At 43.3% G+C, this 16,519-nt stretch overlaps 1 protein-coding gene across 1 annotated transcript in view; it reads left to right on the top strand.

The window, feature by feature from the left end:
* The window catches only part of cacng2a (calcium channel, voltage-dependent, gamma subunit 2a), a 94,064-nt gene that overhangs the window by 43,321 nt on the left and 34,224 nt on the right, over positions 1-16,519 (top strand). The window contains exon 2 of the mRNA XM_052139580.1: positions 9,924-10,007. Within this exon, the coding sequence (XP_051995540.1) occupies positions 9,924-10,007 (84 nt within the window). The remainder of the gene's footprint in view (positions 1-9,923; positions 10,008-16,519) is intronic.

Raw genomic sequence — 16,519 nt, 5'->3', positions numbered from 1 at the left:
ATCAACAAGCAGAGCCAAATCGGTGCTAACTGCTAAGAATGGCCACTGTAATATCAGCGTCTGATAAGATACTCATCTTAATTTCTCTGCTCGGTTACGTTATTTTTTAATTATATTTATTATATTATAACATCATTCCGAATCAGTATATTAAATCTCAGATGTCGGGTGATAATAATTGTAACTCAAATGTAATTTAGAGAATTAATCCAGTCCGAATAGGGCTTTAGATAGGAAAATATTGTAAACAAAAAGAGTGCCTGTTTAAATCTAATCATTTAAAAAATAGGACATAAAATACCAATGGTAATATGCCTGTGTATTCTCAAGAATATCATTTTTTTTTTCAATCCTACAATCTTGAAACAGGTGCCACATGACAAAACCATTTGTGCACTGCTTCAGAAAAAGTAGGACAATAATTACACATTAATAATTATACTAAGCACCTTTAATAGTTGTTAAAAAAAAATGTTTTTTAATATAAAGTTCAAGTATTTTTTGTTTTGTAAAATTGCCCAAATGTAGGTTGGAACATTTCCTATTTTCTGAAAGTTGATATCTGAATGTCCATATCATCCCTACCAATATTTATGCCTATGGCCAATAGTCTTTAGTTTTCAAGATGAGGCATCTATATCTTGGTCAATTTGTTCCCGGAAGAGAAAGACTGTACATTTTAACCTTTATTTAATCAAATTTAGACGTACACTATAGCATATATGGTTTTAAAGCAGATATTCACTAAAAACAGTCTGATCTCATGAAAACGTGACTGTGGAAACCTTTTTGCTAAATTATTTTTGTTACACGTGTTGCAGCAGTTCTAAGGTGAAATGTCTACTGAGTGGCGCTAAAAGAGAGTAACATTTTCTCCCAGACAGAAGACGTTTTAAGGTTAATGCGTTGTTGAGTTTTAAATCAAGAAAACTTACCGCCCTACCCTAAACCTAACCAAAACTGTCATGAAAGCAAATGGACATAAAATAAATGCAATTGCTGAAGCAACCACATCCTTTTGTGGTACTTCTATGACACTTTTGGCTTACATATCGACTCACATGGTCTTCTGGACCTTCCTTTGCATCGCAAGTGCAATGCTTGATCAGTTGAGCTACTGTGCAGTTTGATCACACTTGAAAAACCTTGTAAATGTAGTTGGTTATGTAATGCAAACATGTAAAATATATTTACAAGTCATGTGCTATAGTAAAGGTGTTTTGGTGTTATAAGATTGTGTGAGGAACAGGGTGAAAAATAAGTGTTTATGAACTGGTAAAATGCCGTTTTACTAGTGATTTGTGTGAAAGTGAAAAAAATTTTTTAGTGTTTATTTCACCATGAAACTGCATTGATACGAGCCACATAAAAATAATTTTGCAAAAATTAATGATCAAATAGCGTGATTCTATCAGACCAAGTTGACTAAAAAACACACTGATTCTCAACTTGGAGATCTTTTGTGAATGACACCCACTCTTCTCCCAAACATTTTTCCATCCATTTCTCTCACTATCTCTGTCCTATCTCCGTTGCTTTCGCACTCTGTTTACTTGAACTGTCAGTTCTGATGACCTGGTTCCTGGTAACTGGTCTGGAGTCTCAGATTAGCTCTTCAGTTGAGGGAAAGAGTAAAGGATCATCGCTGTAGCTTTGATGTGAATTTTGGCTAGGTCAGATACTCTGACTGCAGACCCTGAGTTACGCTTTCTGTAGCTGGTGCACAGCGGTACAAAAAGGCACACATTTTAGGAATTTATGAGCTTTGGTTGAGATAGGACATCAGCAATTCACACACTTCACACAATGTCACTGAGGAGGGTAGGTGGAGACACGAGGGGAGGGTGGGGTTGGAAAGAATTTAGGAGAGAAGACTAATATAAGTGACATATCTGAAATTTTGAAAAGTGCATAACAGATGAGAAAGGAAAGGAAAGCATAGTTGACCTAAAAATTTTAATTCTGTAATCATTTACTTAACCTCATGTCATTCCAAATGACTTTTGTTTCTCTTCCGTGGCACACAAAAGGAGATATTAGAGTGACAGCCTCGGTCACCATTTAATTTCACTGTATGGAAAATGAAAGTAAATAGTGACAGGGGGGTAGCAATATGCTTCTTTTTGTGTTCCATGGAAGAAAGGAAATCATAAGGGTTTGAAATAACATGAGGGTGAGAGTAAATTATGGCAGAATTTTTCTTTTTGGGTGAACTATCCCTTTCAGATAAAGTTTGGCAGAGAAAGGACATCTGCCAGGAAAAGAGGGGATGGGCAACCTTACAGAGAGATGATGTGTGTTTATGAGAGATAGAGAACACCACAGTGAAAGTGATAGAGAAATGACTGTGGGGTGCAGATCTCTTTCAGCTGAGCATCAAAGCTAATGCCCAGGGATCTTTGATCCTCAAAAAAAAAAAAGGGGGGGGGTGCTGAATTTGTGTTAGCACTGCAAATCACTGTCTAAACATTCTAAAGCCATTTCATGCCCTGTTTCAAAACTTTAAATAAATTGAAATTTCAGGAAGAGCATGCAAGGAACATATAATCCCACCAGTCCAGGATTGGAAATGTTTGTTGCAGTACTGCCCTTAACACACACCACACATACACCATTTCAGCATTATTATTAATGCCAGGGCACATGTCAACAAACATACACACAGCAGGCACCAGCTGTGGAGGGTGTCAACAGAGTTCTCCTGGTGATGCACTACAGCACACACCTTACAAGCAGGATTATTGAGATTAATAACTGGTGATTATTAAAATGAATACACCTATTATGGCTGTTGTTCAACACTTCCATGTGCTTTTTTGCATGTACTGTACACATGCTCTTTCATTGCATTGTATGGAAAAATTCACGTCATATCTCCATCAAAATATCTTCCATTGTGTTCAGCAGAAAACAGAAAGTCATACAAGTTTGAGACGGCATAAGGGGTTATGACATGAGGCATCACATTTTCCTTGATCTTTTGACATATAAGAGGTCATTGTACTATAAAAACATTCTGTAATTTTCAGAACTCAAATCTTCCTTCTCACTGCAATAAAGAGCTTTTGGCACCAAGCTGCCAAAAGGACTCGTTCTCTATTTCCTCCATATTTGCATGTGGCCACCTCCACAACAACACATCTATGCCTACTTTACTTATCATTTTCATAGCCCGCCCAGTAGCAGTGAGTAGTGAGATGGCAAGTAGAGAGAGCAGGTCAGTCAAGAGCTGAGAGCCAATCATAACAGTGGGCATTTATTGTCAAGTCTTAAAGGAGAAGCAGCACCAAAACTGAGCATTTCTGACAGAGGGTTAGAACGAGGATGGAAAATTATCATGATTTACAAATGGCTAGTCTTCCAGCCTAGCCAAGTAGGTAAGCCAGGTTTATTTTGACAGTTTTAGGCTGGTTTTGGGCACCTGTCAGCTTAAAGGGAAAAGTTTTATCATCATTAACTCTCATGTCGTTCCAAACCCGTATGACATTCTTTCTTCCATGGACCACAAAAGAAGGCAAGGTTCAGTCTCCATTCACTTTCAATTGTAAAAAGATGCAATGAAAGTGAATGGTGACTGAGGCTTCCTAACTTCCATTAAAGAAAGTAAACCAAGTTTGGAACAACATTACATTTAATTTTGGAGTGAATAATCTTTTTAGTTCCAGCTTGTCTAGGCTGGAAGACCAGCAAGACCACCTTAAACCAGTTAAGACCAGCAAACCACCTTAGGCTGGTTTAAACAATTTTTTGCAGCCTATCACTAAGCTTTCACCAGGCTAGATATCTGCTTGATATAGATGATAGGCCTAAACTGTAACTATGGAAACATGAAGGCTCATAATGCATGGCTCATGAGGCTGCTTGTAAACTTTTGAAATTATTACATTCACCTGCAGCAGACCAGTGAAAAAAAGATGAGATAGGGTGGAGTCTGATGGAATAGCCAAGCTTTCCTTCTCAAAAAGAAAAAATTTGGCCTACTCCTCCACCATGCTGAACTGAACTGATTGACACCCCCTACACACACACACTCACAAATACATCAAATACATACACATACCAACCCTCAACCGTCTTTAACTGTGTGGGCAATGGCATTGATTTTCTCTTGAGCTGAAGAGATGACATCATTGTTAGATGGGAGCCATATGTGGGCAGGCTCTTCTGCATGTCCAGCTTTATTTGAGTGCTCTATGATAGGACAGTGGTTGCAGAGGGGTCTCACAGCAATGGATGAGTGATTACATGAATATGCTTGGTCATTCCAGGTGCTTGACATCATTAGAAGCAACAAGGGTGGAAGTGAGCAGTGATAGGATGTGTTTTGCTTTTTGACCATTAACTCACTGTGAGATAGAAGGGCTGCATAGTAACAGTGTCTTAAAGGGATAGTTGTAATTTTGTCATCATTTACTCGCTCTTGTGTCATTTCAAACTCATATAATAACAAAAGATTAGGCAAAGAGTTAGGCTGAATGTTCAGTCTCAGTAACCACTTTCATGGTAAGAAAAAAAGAAAAAAAAGACTGAGGCTGGTGACTGAGGCTGTCAGTTCCTAATATTTTCCTAAGATCACCTTTTATATTCCAAGCATGAAAAATGTCATATGGGTTTGGAACAACATGAGGGTGAGTAAATAATGACAGCATTTTCATTTTTGAAAATGAAATAAGGACAGCTTCAGTTATCTAAAGAGCCGAGTGTATGGGTGGAGACGAAGAGGGAGGATGACTGGAGAAGAATGCTTCCAGTTATCTTTAATAATCCTACTGTAATCTTTCACACTAAATGGAAATTGTTCGGAAGGAAAAATCATGGTAAAATAAGTAAAAGAAATATACATATTTCATGCAGTAATCTGTCATCATTGGTCAATGAGCTTGATGTTTTTTCTGCTGTCATTCATCTTATAAAGGGCAAAAGGGAAAATGAAAAAATAAGGAAGAAAGAGTAAAGACATCTACTGTAGCTAGTTATAGTTACTGGAGTGAGAAGCAATTAATCGAAATATTTGTGTGTGCTGTGTATTTTTATATTTACTAGAGTATCGTGCTGACTGTTTGCTTAGCAACATGCTAATGCCAAACTGTATTGAAGTCAATTGTGAGTCGAGTCTCCCGTGAGGAACACTATTTATGTGGCATACAGACATGTAAAGCATTCCAAATCGGTTACTTGTTCCATGATGGTAATGATGCTGCCATAGAAGGCAGCAGTCTATGTTGGCAGCTGACAGTGAGGTACCTCCTTAGGTTTTATATGAACAAGCATAACTACCTAACATTCACGTTACTAATTAATCCATAAAGCTCCATTTTAAACTTAATTGTCCCACTTTAACCAGCTGTAAATCCCACACAGCGCAGTTTACAATCCAGCACTTACTCAGAAAGATGAATGTGAGAAAAAAGAGAGAAAGAGACAGAGTGAAATATACACTCATTGAGCACTTTATTAGGAACACTATGGTCCTAATAAAGTGCCCAACGTGGTCTTCTGCTGTTGTAGCCCATCTGCCTCAGTAAAGTGGTTACCTGAGTTACCGTAGCCTTTCTGTCAGCTCGAACCAGTCTGGCAATTCTCAGCTGACCTCTCTCATCAACAAGGTGTTTCCGTCAGCAGAATTGATGGTCACTAGATGTTTTTAGTTTTTGGCACCATTGTTGTGCATAAAAATCACAGAAGAGCAGCAGTAACAGAAATACTCAAACCAGCCTGCCTGGCACCAACAATCATGCCACGGTTGAAATCAATGAGATCACATTTTTTCCTCGCTCTAATGGTTGATGTGAACATGAAAACTAAACATACAGCAGTATGGTCAACAAACACTTGATTATTTCTATTCAACCAAAATTCAAACTCAGAACAAGCCGAGAAGATAAAGTACAGAAGTCCAGTGCAGATGAAAGAGAAACAAATAAGAAAATATCGCAATAAATCATGGTTTTGAATAACTATACACTAAACAAAGAATTGCAATTGTATCATATCATATCATGACCCAGACATCAATACAGTGTTGCCAGATCCCTGCTGATTTACAACCCTAGTATTAAAGCAATTTATTGACTAAGATAATGCCGAGTAAGTGTATAAAAATTGAGCTTTTTTTTCTTTTTCCGCTTTAGGAACTTAAAAAACAGCCTCCGTTCTCAGATAGTGACTATGAAAACCAAACGTCCAATGATGTGAAGGGAGAGAAAAGTGAAAGGGAGAATACAAGGGATGGATTTTCATCGACCAATACTGACCGGGAAAGCCTGGTGTGTGGGCTGACTGGGGGTTTCTGCCGCACAAGCACTCGTAAATTTGCAGCCCTCCCTCCCCACCTCTACCAATCTCTCTCTCTCCCTTCCCTTCTCCTCATGACCCTCCTAAGCATAATGATAATTACATGCTTTATGAGGAATTGAAGCAGGAGGGCAGTGCATAGCTCAACTCCACGTCTCTGGATGGGATGGGTACGACCCCTCTCAGCCATTATAGTGATTAAGTAAGATTTGCTAGGTCAGTGATGCAGATTGCAGTCTACATCAGCCCTGGACACAAGAGGGTCACATCTTTGCTAGTGATAGAATTTTAATAAATTACTCTAATTTCAATGTTATCAACACCAAATGCCTGTTAGAGCTGCCCTTATGAAGTCTTATATTTTATACAGTACATATTCACAGAGGAATGGCTGCTCTTGGTTTGTCGGTTGCTGGTTAGCCAGCTAAACCTAGAAAAATAAGGTTTGCTCACTTTACATAGGGGTTTAGTCTCTACATAATATATTTTAGTCCGAGGGATTGAAGTACTGTCTGTTCAGTGGTAGCACTGTTGTGTACTGTTGCTAGATTCAGAATTTTATTTATAAACTGTTGCTTACGAACTTTGTGACTGATAGTTGTATTTTAATGTTCATCATCTGAGATTAAAAATAGGACATTTTCAGTTAAAAAACAACAAAAAATATTACAAGAATTTAGACAGTGCCTATATGTGAAAACTTAAGTATATATATAATATTGCAGCTGTGAGAAGGTTTGTGCTTGTGGGGGTTTTTTTTGGTTTTGGTCCTTTCCTTTCATTCTTCATGCTTTTTATCTCTGTTCTGTTCTTCCCTCTCTTTCCTTACTTTACTCAGTCCTGCTCTTCCCTTTCATCTTCACCTTCTCTCTTTCTCTCTCTTCCATCCCACCCCTGCTCCAGCTAATTGCCGCAGAGCTCATTGATGGGAATCAATGTGCAATGTTTGATTTTAAGCCAAAGCACAGGAAGGTGAAGCAGAGCAATGAACACACAAAAATGCACACACATACACACTCAAACTTGCATATTTTATCCTCTGAGGAATAAAGGGTGTCTCACCCAACACTGTGTGTATGCTGGAGATCCCACATAACCACTGTCTAAACCCTTGAATCAGTTTTATCGTAATGCTGATAGCCATGTTGCACAAATAAATAGAGTAATCCTGTCAAAAGCAGAAGGTACTGTGTGTCTGGGATCTTTCTTCTTGTCCTGTAACCCTAGTGGAACAGATTGTATGGAGTAGAGCATAGATTGTATGTAAAACTGTCTCCTACATGAAAGCATCTTTGATAGGCCTCTACTCTCATCTCATCTCCACAAGCATGCTACTAATGTTCTGCCTCCCAGCCAAAATATCCCCAGCAACACCTGGAACCATGAAGAAAAAAAAAATATTAAATTATTAGAGAAACACACGGGAGGAAGGAAAAGAGAGCGCGAGGGATGATGAAGGGAGAGCAGTGAGGTAATGGGGGGGTGGGGATGAACAACTTCATAAGCTTGGCACTGTGCTCCTGGTGCTGTGCCCATTGTTTATGTCCAAACACATCAAAGGCAGCAGTAATAGCGGCTGTTTGCAGACCCACATCTCCTGTTCACCTGGACTGACCTGTTATACACTATGGGCCAGAGTAGTGGTGGAGGGAAGCAGGTTCCTCAATGAGTAGGCCAAGAAATGTTTAGACTTGGACACTAGCAAGTCAGTATGCCTAATTAACAGACATTAGGAGATAAACTTTCCATAGCACAGTGGTTGAAGCAGCTCCAGGGCTTCAGCAGCTGTGCTGCTCTTGTTTACAGGCCGCCACCTGCTGCTGGAGGGGCCTTTGTGACAGGCCTCTTCTCCGAACCGCATCATCAGCCAAAACTGAGTGCACGTGCACTGGGTTTACAAATCCATCAGTGTCTCTTTCCTACTGAAAAGACCAGTTTAGACCAGCATGAATATTCATGGTGGTCCAGGCTGGTTTTTGCTGGTTGGTGCTAGTTTGGTGCTGGTCTAGATGGTGGACCCTAATCCTAACCCTACTTTGGTGTTTACAAAACAAAATAACACAAACTGGCTGGTCAACCAACCGCATGATCTTACTGGTGCCTTGCTGCATCCAAAACACAACAAATGCTAGTTACCAACAATGCTGGTATTTTATGCAGGATTAGCACCTTCTTAAGAAGTGAAGTAATTGAGAAGGCACTTTTTAAAGGGATAATTCACCCTAAAATGAAAATGTTCTCATAATTTACTCACCTTCAATTTTGGAGCTTCTGGAGTTCTGATCACCATTAAATTGCATTGTATGGATATACAGAGATTCTTCTAAACATCTTTGTTTGTGTTCAGCAGAAGAAAGTCATACATATCTTATATGGCATGAGGATGAGTAAATGATGAGAGAATAACATTTTTAGGTGAACTAACCCATTAAAGGTGATTTTCTTGAGAAATATCCTTTATCTTTTGAAATAAAAAAGGTCAATGTACAATGAGAACATACACTGTAAAAGAAAAGTATGTAAAAAATACAGTAAAAATGTAAACAACTTTACAGAACAATCTGTAAAATTTACAGTTCAAAATGGTTGTAATTTACATGAACACAGTGGCAGTATAAAAAAAAAATATAATAATTTCTGTTAAATTTCCAGTAATTAAATTTCATAAACTTGAAATTGGACTTCTGTAACTGTAAAAATCTTCTGTTTACTTTATAAGGTATTTGTTAATCGCTTTAGTAACTATAGATGGGCACATGATGACATGAAGTTCATCAATAGTGGCTCTTCTAAGAGCAATGAGGAATAAACATGTAGAGACAGTGCTCAGTCTCACTCACACAAACACTCAACACCATCATGGTAACACATGTGAACTAAACTACATTAAATATAGAATACCCCAGTGTACGTAACTGATATTAAAAATAAGATTAAACATAACTTCTGGGAACGCCGATTACGTTTTTTTACTGTAATTTTAACAATTATTTACTGTAAAAAGTACATGTACACTCTTGTTAAACATAATGTAAATTTTTACCATTATACAGGAAAATCGTACTTTTTAAATCTATAAAATTTAATTTTGACAACATTTTATTGTAAAAACTACTGTGTTGTCTTTTAAAATATATAAAAACATTTTACTGTATATTTTACAGTTAATATTCATTAATCAATTAAAATTTTATTTCTGTGGCATTTTTACAGTATTTTACTGTTCAAATTACAGACATTTTTACAGTGTACTATGACTTTAAGAACTCAAAATATCCTCACCAGCCAAAACGAGATCATTTGTAGAAAACAAGTTGCAAAAATGCCTCCTGTTCTTCCGCAACTTATTGATGGTGTGTTTATACATCAACAACGCCCATTTAGCTTTCACAAAGGGGGGAAAGTTATTCTAAGGGTCAGAGAGAGGGTGGAACTGGGTAATGAAAAATGAAATAGTTTTTGGTGCAAAAGACCTTGACTAACATTATAGCTTGACCTCAAGGGAAAAATAAAATGCTAAAAAAAAATCTGTCTGACATTGCCCCTTCAAATGAATACTGCGGAAATGCAGTGCTTTTTTAAAAAAAAAAAAACCTACAGTAACTCTGTTTTCTGTTTTTCTGTTACAGGAAACTTCAAAGGATTGTGTAAGCAGATAGATCACTTTCCAGAAGACACAGATTATGAAGCAGATGCCTCAGAGTACTTCTTACGTGAGTGCCCCTGATGGTATTCATGTTATTACCTTCTTGTTGTACCCTGTTCAATTTTATTCCTGTTAGGCATTTCAAGCAGAATCAAGTTTGACTGTTTTTGCTGAAAAAACTCAACCTGCATTGTTTAAAACACACTAAAAAATGTTTGGGGGAGATTATTCTTATCCAGTGGAATGATGGGAATGAAACATCTCACCTGGAAATGAATGCAATGGAGCTGTATTTCAAGTAACTCATAGTCTGTACTGAGTTCTACTTTTCTTTCTGTTTCTCATGCTGTTCAGCTGTATAAGGTTAGTCTGTACTCTTTGCAGGAGTGTGTGAATTTTTTCTCGCTCTGTTTAGACTCTCAGTTGCGGCAGACTCCAGCATATACAGTACAGCTCAACTAGGCCCCATTACAGTCCACTGGCACCCTCGTAAACACACAGCATCGATTTCCTGCGCAAGCAGACCTGGGCAGTAAGCGTCAAACAAGCCACAAGCATCAATCCTAAAATCACAAGCAGGACTATCAGTTACTGTCATCAAAACAAGGGCCTGAATTGTCCAGAACCAACATGGTAACAACCCATTAAGTATCTGTTGTGTAACTGAGAACAAAAAGAAAACTCTTTGAGGGAAAATTTGTCTAATACATAAAAAAACAGCTCTAGAGGTCTAATCATTATAAACCAGCCCAACCCATGGATGGATATTCATGCTGCTCTAACTTCAGGTCTTTTCAGCAGGGAGAATGTAATTTTACACTAAGAAAGTTACGTACAGCAAAGAGCCTTAAGATTCAGAACTACCATCATCCTTCGGAGCCTTTGCCCAGCCAGTCAGAATTATTTAACATAATTAAATGAACACCCATTGGTTAGATCAGTGGTTCTCAACACAGGGGCACAGACACTCTCCCGGGGGGGGGCGCGAGTAGGCTACGATGGAAGGGAAAAAAAACTGGGGAAAAAAATTTTGGGGGCACATTTTTTTTATCACTAAACTACTGTCATAAAAAGTTATAGTTTTGTATATACATAACTCCTGAGTAAAAATTAAAATGTGTTTGGACTGATTTAAAAAAAAAAGTTTAGAACAAATTTGATTGGTTTGTCGATAGTAAGCGCAAATGCAGGTGATAAGCGTAAGCGGTTTCATTAAGCGAGTCATTGAGTCGTTCATTCAAACGATTCATTCAAACGGCCGATTCATCAAGAATGAGACAGATGTTTTTGAATGGGTCATTGAATCTTTGACTCAACCGATTCGTTCACAACACTGAATCATTCAAAACACGATTGAGTATTGCTGTGAGATGCGCTATGGCTATGCTGTGATCTTTGTTTGGATTCATCGGATCTATTTTCGCTGCTAAAATAGACCAAAACGAATCGGTTACTAACGTAACCTCGGTTCTCTCTAGATGAGGGAACGAGTATTGCGTAAGCTAGCTTACGCTACGGAAAAGATTCATCTTTTCTGAGATATTGAAGCCAAAAAATTATCCTTAATTTTGTATCCATTGTCAACGCAGTGCGGCAGCTGCAGACCTTGAGCGGGCTAGCTAGCGAGCTCATTGGTTGCTCTGCGGCAACTGCTGCAGCCTATAGACGAGCTTGGGCGAACTCGCATCCAATGAGAGGCGTCCAGCGCTCACTGCATCAAAGCCCGCCAAAAAGGGCGTGACTAGAGTGCATATAAGCGTAGTTCGTAGGCTGGAACCCTGGTTTTCATTGAATGAAGCGAAAAATCGCTCATGGCGCGAAGCACGGCGGTTACGCAATACTCGTTCCCTCATCTAGAGAGAACCGAGGTTACGTTAGTAACCGATTCGTTCTCTTCACGAGAGGTTCTCTCGTATTGCGTAAGCTAGCTTACGCTACGGGAACCCTTTGTCAATGCCGTCGGCGTCAAGCATTCACTGCATGAGCCCCAGGGAATTAAGGGGACTCGGGGAGCCCTTGTGAGTGGGGAATAAATATTTGGCCGGCAAGAGTCGCGGGCCAGTGTGTGTGTAGTACATAAGCACATAGACAGAGCAGCGGTGCCGGTCTGTGTGGACTGTGTCCCATTAATGCAGCTCACCAGGGAAGCTGTAGCGTATTAAACCGCTAGCAGTTTAGCCTGCAGAGCGGGTACTTCCAGATTGTAAAATCTGACAAAGGTGGAGGGAAGCCCAGCCCGCTGCCACACATATGTCGTGAATGGAAATCCCGCTGGACCATGCCCACGAGGAGGCCATGCCTCTAGTGGAGTGAGCCTTAATGCCTAGCGGTCATGGTAGGTCTTTTGACGCGTACGCGGCAGCAATAGCGTCCACTATCCATCTGGACAGTGTCTGTTTCGAGGCGGCGAGACCTTTGGTGCGCCCTCCGAACGAAACGAAAAGCTGCTCGGAGCTTCCACGGATTGAAGCGGTTCGAAAGGGGGGGCTTTCATAGCTTCGAGAACTATAGAAAGGTCCCAGATAGGAACCGATGGGGGGCGCGGAGGGTTCATCCTTCTAGCTCCCCTGAGGAAGCGGTTGACCAGCTCGTTTTTACCCTGTGACTGGCCGTGCAGGGGTTCAGCGAACGCCGCGACGGCCGCCACGTGCACTATGAGCGTGGATGGGGATCTGCCCTTATCCAGCAGCTCTTGTAAAAACACGAGCAGCGGCGACACCCCACATGTCCGTGGGTCCAGGTCTCTGTCGGTGCACCATTTTGAAAACACAGACCATTTTGACGCATAGAGTCTTCTCGTGGAGGGGCTCTAGCGTGTATGATGGTGTTTATTACTCCTTCTGGCAAAGCGACGGGTAGTCGTTGATCACCCAGCGTGTAGCCCAGCGCTCTGGGTGGGGATGCCAGATCGTTCGCTGAGCTTGCGAGAGGAGATCTGCTCTCACTGGGATTGGCCACGGTGCTGTCAGTGACAGCTGCGTAAGCTCCGGGAACCATGTTTGATTCTCCCAGCGGGGCTATGAGGAGCACCGAGTGGTGCGTTTCCTGATCCTCTGCATTACCTGTGGCAATAGCGAGGCGGGAGGGAAGGCGTAAAGTGGGCGGTTGGGCCAGTCCTGGGCCAGCGCGTCCTCGCTTCGAGAAAAATATTGGGCAGTGAGAGTTCTCTTCTGATGCAAAGAGGTCTATCTCTGCTCTGCCGAATATGCGCCATAACGTCTGGACTGTTTGAGCGTGCAGGGACCATTCCCTGGGGAATATTGTCTCTGGACAGTCTGTCTGGGCCGTCGTTCAGGTGGCCTGGCACGTCGCGTCGCCCTCAGCGGCGCAGGTGGCGCTGGGACCAACTCAGTATGCGTTTCGTCAGATGGAAGAGGTTCCTGGATCTGACACCGCCCTGGCGGTTTAGATAGGATACCACAGACCTGTTGTCCGGCGGACCAGGGCGTGGTGACCCTGAATGATCGGGAGGAAGCGCCGCGGCGTACTCGACCGCTATCATTTCCAGACAATTTATGTGAAGGAGCTTTTCCTGAACTGACCATAGGCCAAAAACCGGAGAGCCCTCGCGGACCGGCCCCAACCCGTGTTGGGCGCGTCTGTCGAGATGACTTTTCGGCGAGATACAGCTCCCATCATCACTCCCGCTGATACCACTTGGCCACTGTCCAGGGCTGCAGAGCTGAAATACAGGTCTGAGTCACTCTGATTGGCTGGCGGCCTGTGGCCCAAGCCCGGCGAGGCCGGGTGTTTAGCCAATGCTGAAGCGGCGCATCGCGCAGTAAACCCAGTTGAAGTACTGCTGCGGCTGAGGCCATGTAGCCTAGCACTCTCTGAAACTTCTTCAGAGGTGTGAGGCTGTTCATCTGAAATGACGCGGCTAGTCGCTGCACACGGCTGCGCTGTGTAGATAAGCGAGCCGTCATTGCCACTGAGTCTAGTTCTATTCCAAGGAAGGAAATTGTCTGACTGGGCTGTAGTGAGCTCTTGGTCCAATTGACTGCAAGGCCCAAACTGTTCAGATGACTGAGGAGAACTGTCCTGTGAGACAGAAGCTCCGTATGTGATTGTGCCAAAATCAGCCAATCGTCCAAATAGTTCAGAATTCGCAAACCCTGACTCCGCGAGGAGTGCGGCGCCCAGCGTCCATGCGCTTCGTGAAAGTACGAGGTGCTAAGGACAGGCGAGCGGAAGGACAGTGTATTGATAAACCTGGCCGTCAAAGGCGAATCTCAAGAATGGCCTGTGACGGGGATTTATCTGAATCTGAAAGTATGCATCTTTCAGATCGAGAGAAATAAACCAGTCCCCCCGGCACACATGCGCGAGGAGTTTGCTGGTTGTAAGCATTTTGAACGGTCTTTTTGCAAGCGCTTTGTTCAAAACCCTGAGATCTAATATTGGTCTGAGGCCGCCGTCTTTCTTGGGGACAAGAAAATAACGGCTGTAAAAACCCGACTTCGCTCAGGGAGGCGGCACTCTCTCTATGGCCCTTTTGCACAGAAGGTTTGCTATTTCTGAGCGAAGCATGCACGCTGCTTCCGTGTTCACAGTAGTTTCAAGCGGCTCTGAAGCGAGGAGGCGGCGATCGAACTGTAGCAAATAGCCCTGTTTTATTGTGCTTAACACCCATTCGGATATCCCTGGAATATATTCCCATGCTTTGAAGCGTAATGTTAGAGGGTGAGTGGCCAAATCGCTCTGATTGCGCACACAGCAGCTGAACAGAATGTGTGGCGCTTACTGTGCTTATGCTGGACTGCTCGCAGACAGCATGGACAGGCTGTTCTGTGAGTGACTTCCGATTGAGGTGAATGGGGAAAGAGTCGCGTCTGTTAAGTGATACGCAAGCATAGTCACGGGCACGGGACTTACATACAGAGAAGTGTTTGCTGGCCGTGTGACAGAGCGGGCAGAAAATGGAGCGCATGCATGTATTCGTGGCGCATTTATTGACTCTAACACTCGAGTGGTTCAGTAACCACTTTTGAGTGTGCTCTGATGGGGACACGGACGTGTAATGCTTGTGTGTAGAGGTGAACACTGGATTGTGGGCACATTTTCTACACATAAGGCTGGTCGTGTGACAGAGCGTCCAGAGAATGGAGCGCGCACGGATTCGTGGGTGCGTTTATTAACCCTAACACTCGGCGGTTCAGTAACAGCTTTATGTGAGTGTGCCGTGATAGGGCCCACGGGATGTGTAATGCTTGTGTGTAGGGGTGAACACTGGATTGTGGGCACATTTTCTACACATAAGACATGTTTGCTCTCTGGTATGGACACGGGATGTGTAATGCTTGTGTGTAGAGGTGAACACTGGGTTGTGGGCACATTTTCTACACATATAGCATGCTTGCTCTTTACCAGATTTATTTGGGTCGCCGTGAAAGCGGCGTTTGAGCGCAGGCAAGCGGCGTTAACACCGGCCTGTTGGCTGCTGAATCTACCACTGTAGTAGCCTGAAGGAAGGGGACTGACAGGGGCGAAGCTTTGACGGTGGTCCGGCCGCAGCGGGACTGATCCGTCGCTTTGTCAACAAAGCTAGGAGGACTTCGGTTGTTCAGGTTTCAAGCGCAATTCTAGTCCGAGGCCCGCGGGCGGCGGTCTGGCGCTGATCGAGGGCGGCTGCCCTGTCGACGCTGAGAAGTCTGGCTTTGTTGAGCTGGGCGCTGTGAAGAGGCTCGTGCAGGAGGCTCACGTGGGCGGCCTGCAGAGGAGCTAGCGTGACGAGGCAGAAAGAGATTCATGACTTGTGTGGCTTTTGGACCTCTGAAAACCGGTCAATGATACCACTCACTGCGGAGCCGAAGAGACCGGATGGAGAGGCGGTGCGTTGAGGAACGTGAGCGCTCTGCTTCTCCCATGTCGGCTAGCGTTAGCCACAGATGTCTCTCGGTCACAGTCAGCGTGACCATGCACTTCCCTATAGCTTGGGCTGCAGCTTTGGTAGCTGGAGGGCGAGGTCCGTTGCACTCCGTATGTCTGCAACCACCTCTGGATGCCTGCTTTCCTCATCCCACTCCCGCAGAAGGTCCGCTTGGAGGATCTGTAGGACGGCCATAGAGTGTAGAGCAGATGCAGCTTGGCCAGCGGCGGAATAGAGCGGCCAACACAGGCGGAAGTTGTTCTGCAGGCCTTAGGCGGGAGCACTGGTTTAGACCGCCATCTCGCGGAGGGCGGGAAAAGGTGTGCTGTGTGCAACAAGTCTGTTGGGTGCCTGCTCAAGGGCGGTGACCACTTTCGAGCCCGAGGCGGTCGGCGGCCTGTGTGAGGAGCGTGTTAGTTCCCCGCCGACTCGGCACGGGTCCTGCTGGATTCCTGGGCGAGAAGGAGGCGTGTGAGCCTGACCACTCCTCGCTGTCGAAGCCATGATGGAACAGCCCTTATCCTCCGCTTCTTCGTCCGAGATGGCAGCAGAGCAGCCGCTCGGCGGCAAATGCTGGCGTCCGGGTGGGCGGGGAGGGTGAAGGCGATGCTCGAGGGATGGGCTCGGCGAGGCAATCGCTTCTACCACTGTTTCCAGCAGCCGTTGAGGCGGCGCTTTTTCTCTGCGGCTGAGCGGAAGGCGCGGCGGCT

The sequence above is a fragment of the Xyrauchen texanus genome, chromosome 12, assembly GCF_025860055.1.
Source record: "Xyrauchen texanus isolate HMW12.3.18 chromosome 12, RBS_HiC_50CHRs, whole genome shotgun sequence".
In the NCBI taxonomy this organism is placed as follows: Eukaryota; Metazoa; Chordata; class Actinopteri; order Cypriniformes; family Catostomidae; genus Xyrauchen; species Xyrauchen texanus.
This window is presented reverse-complemented; position numbering and strand designations above follow the sequence as displayed.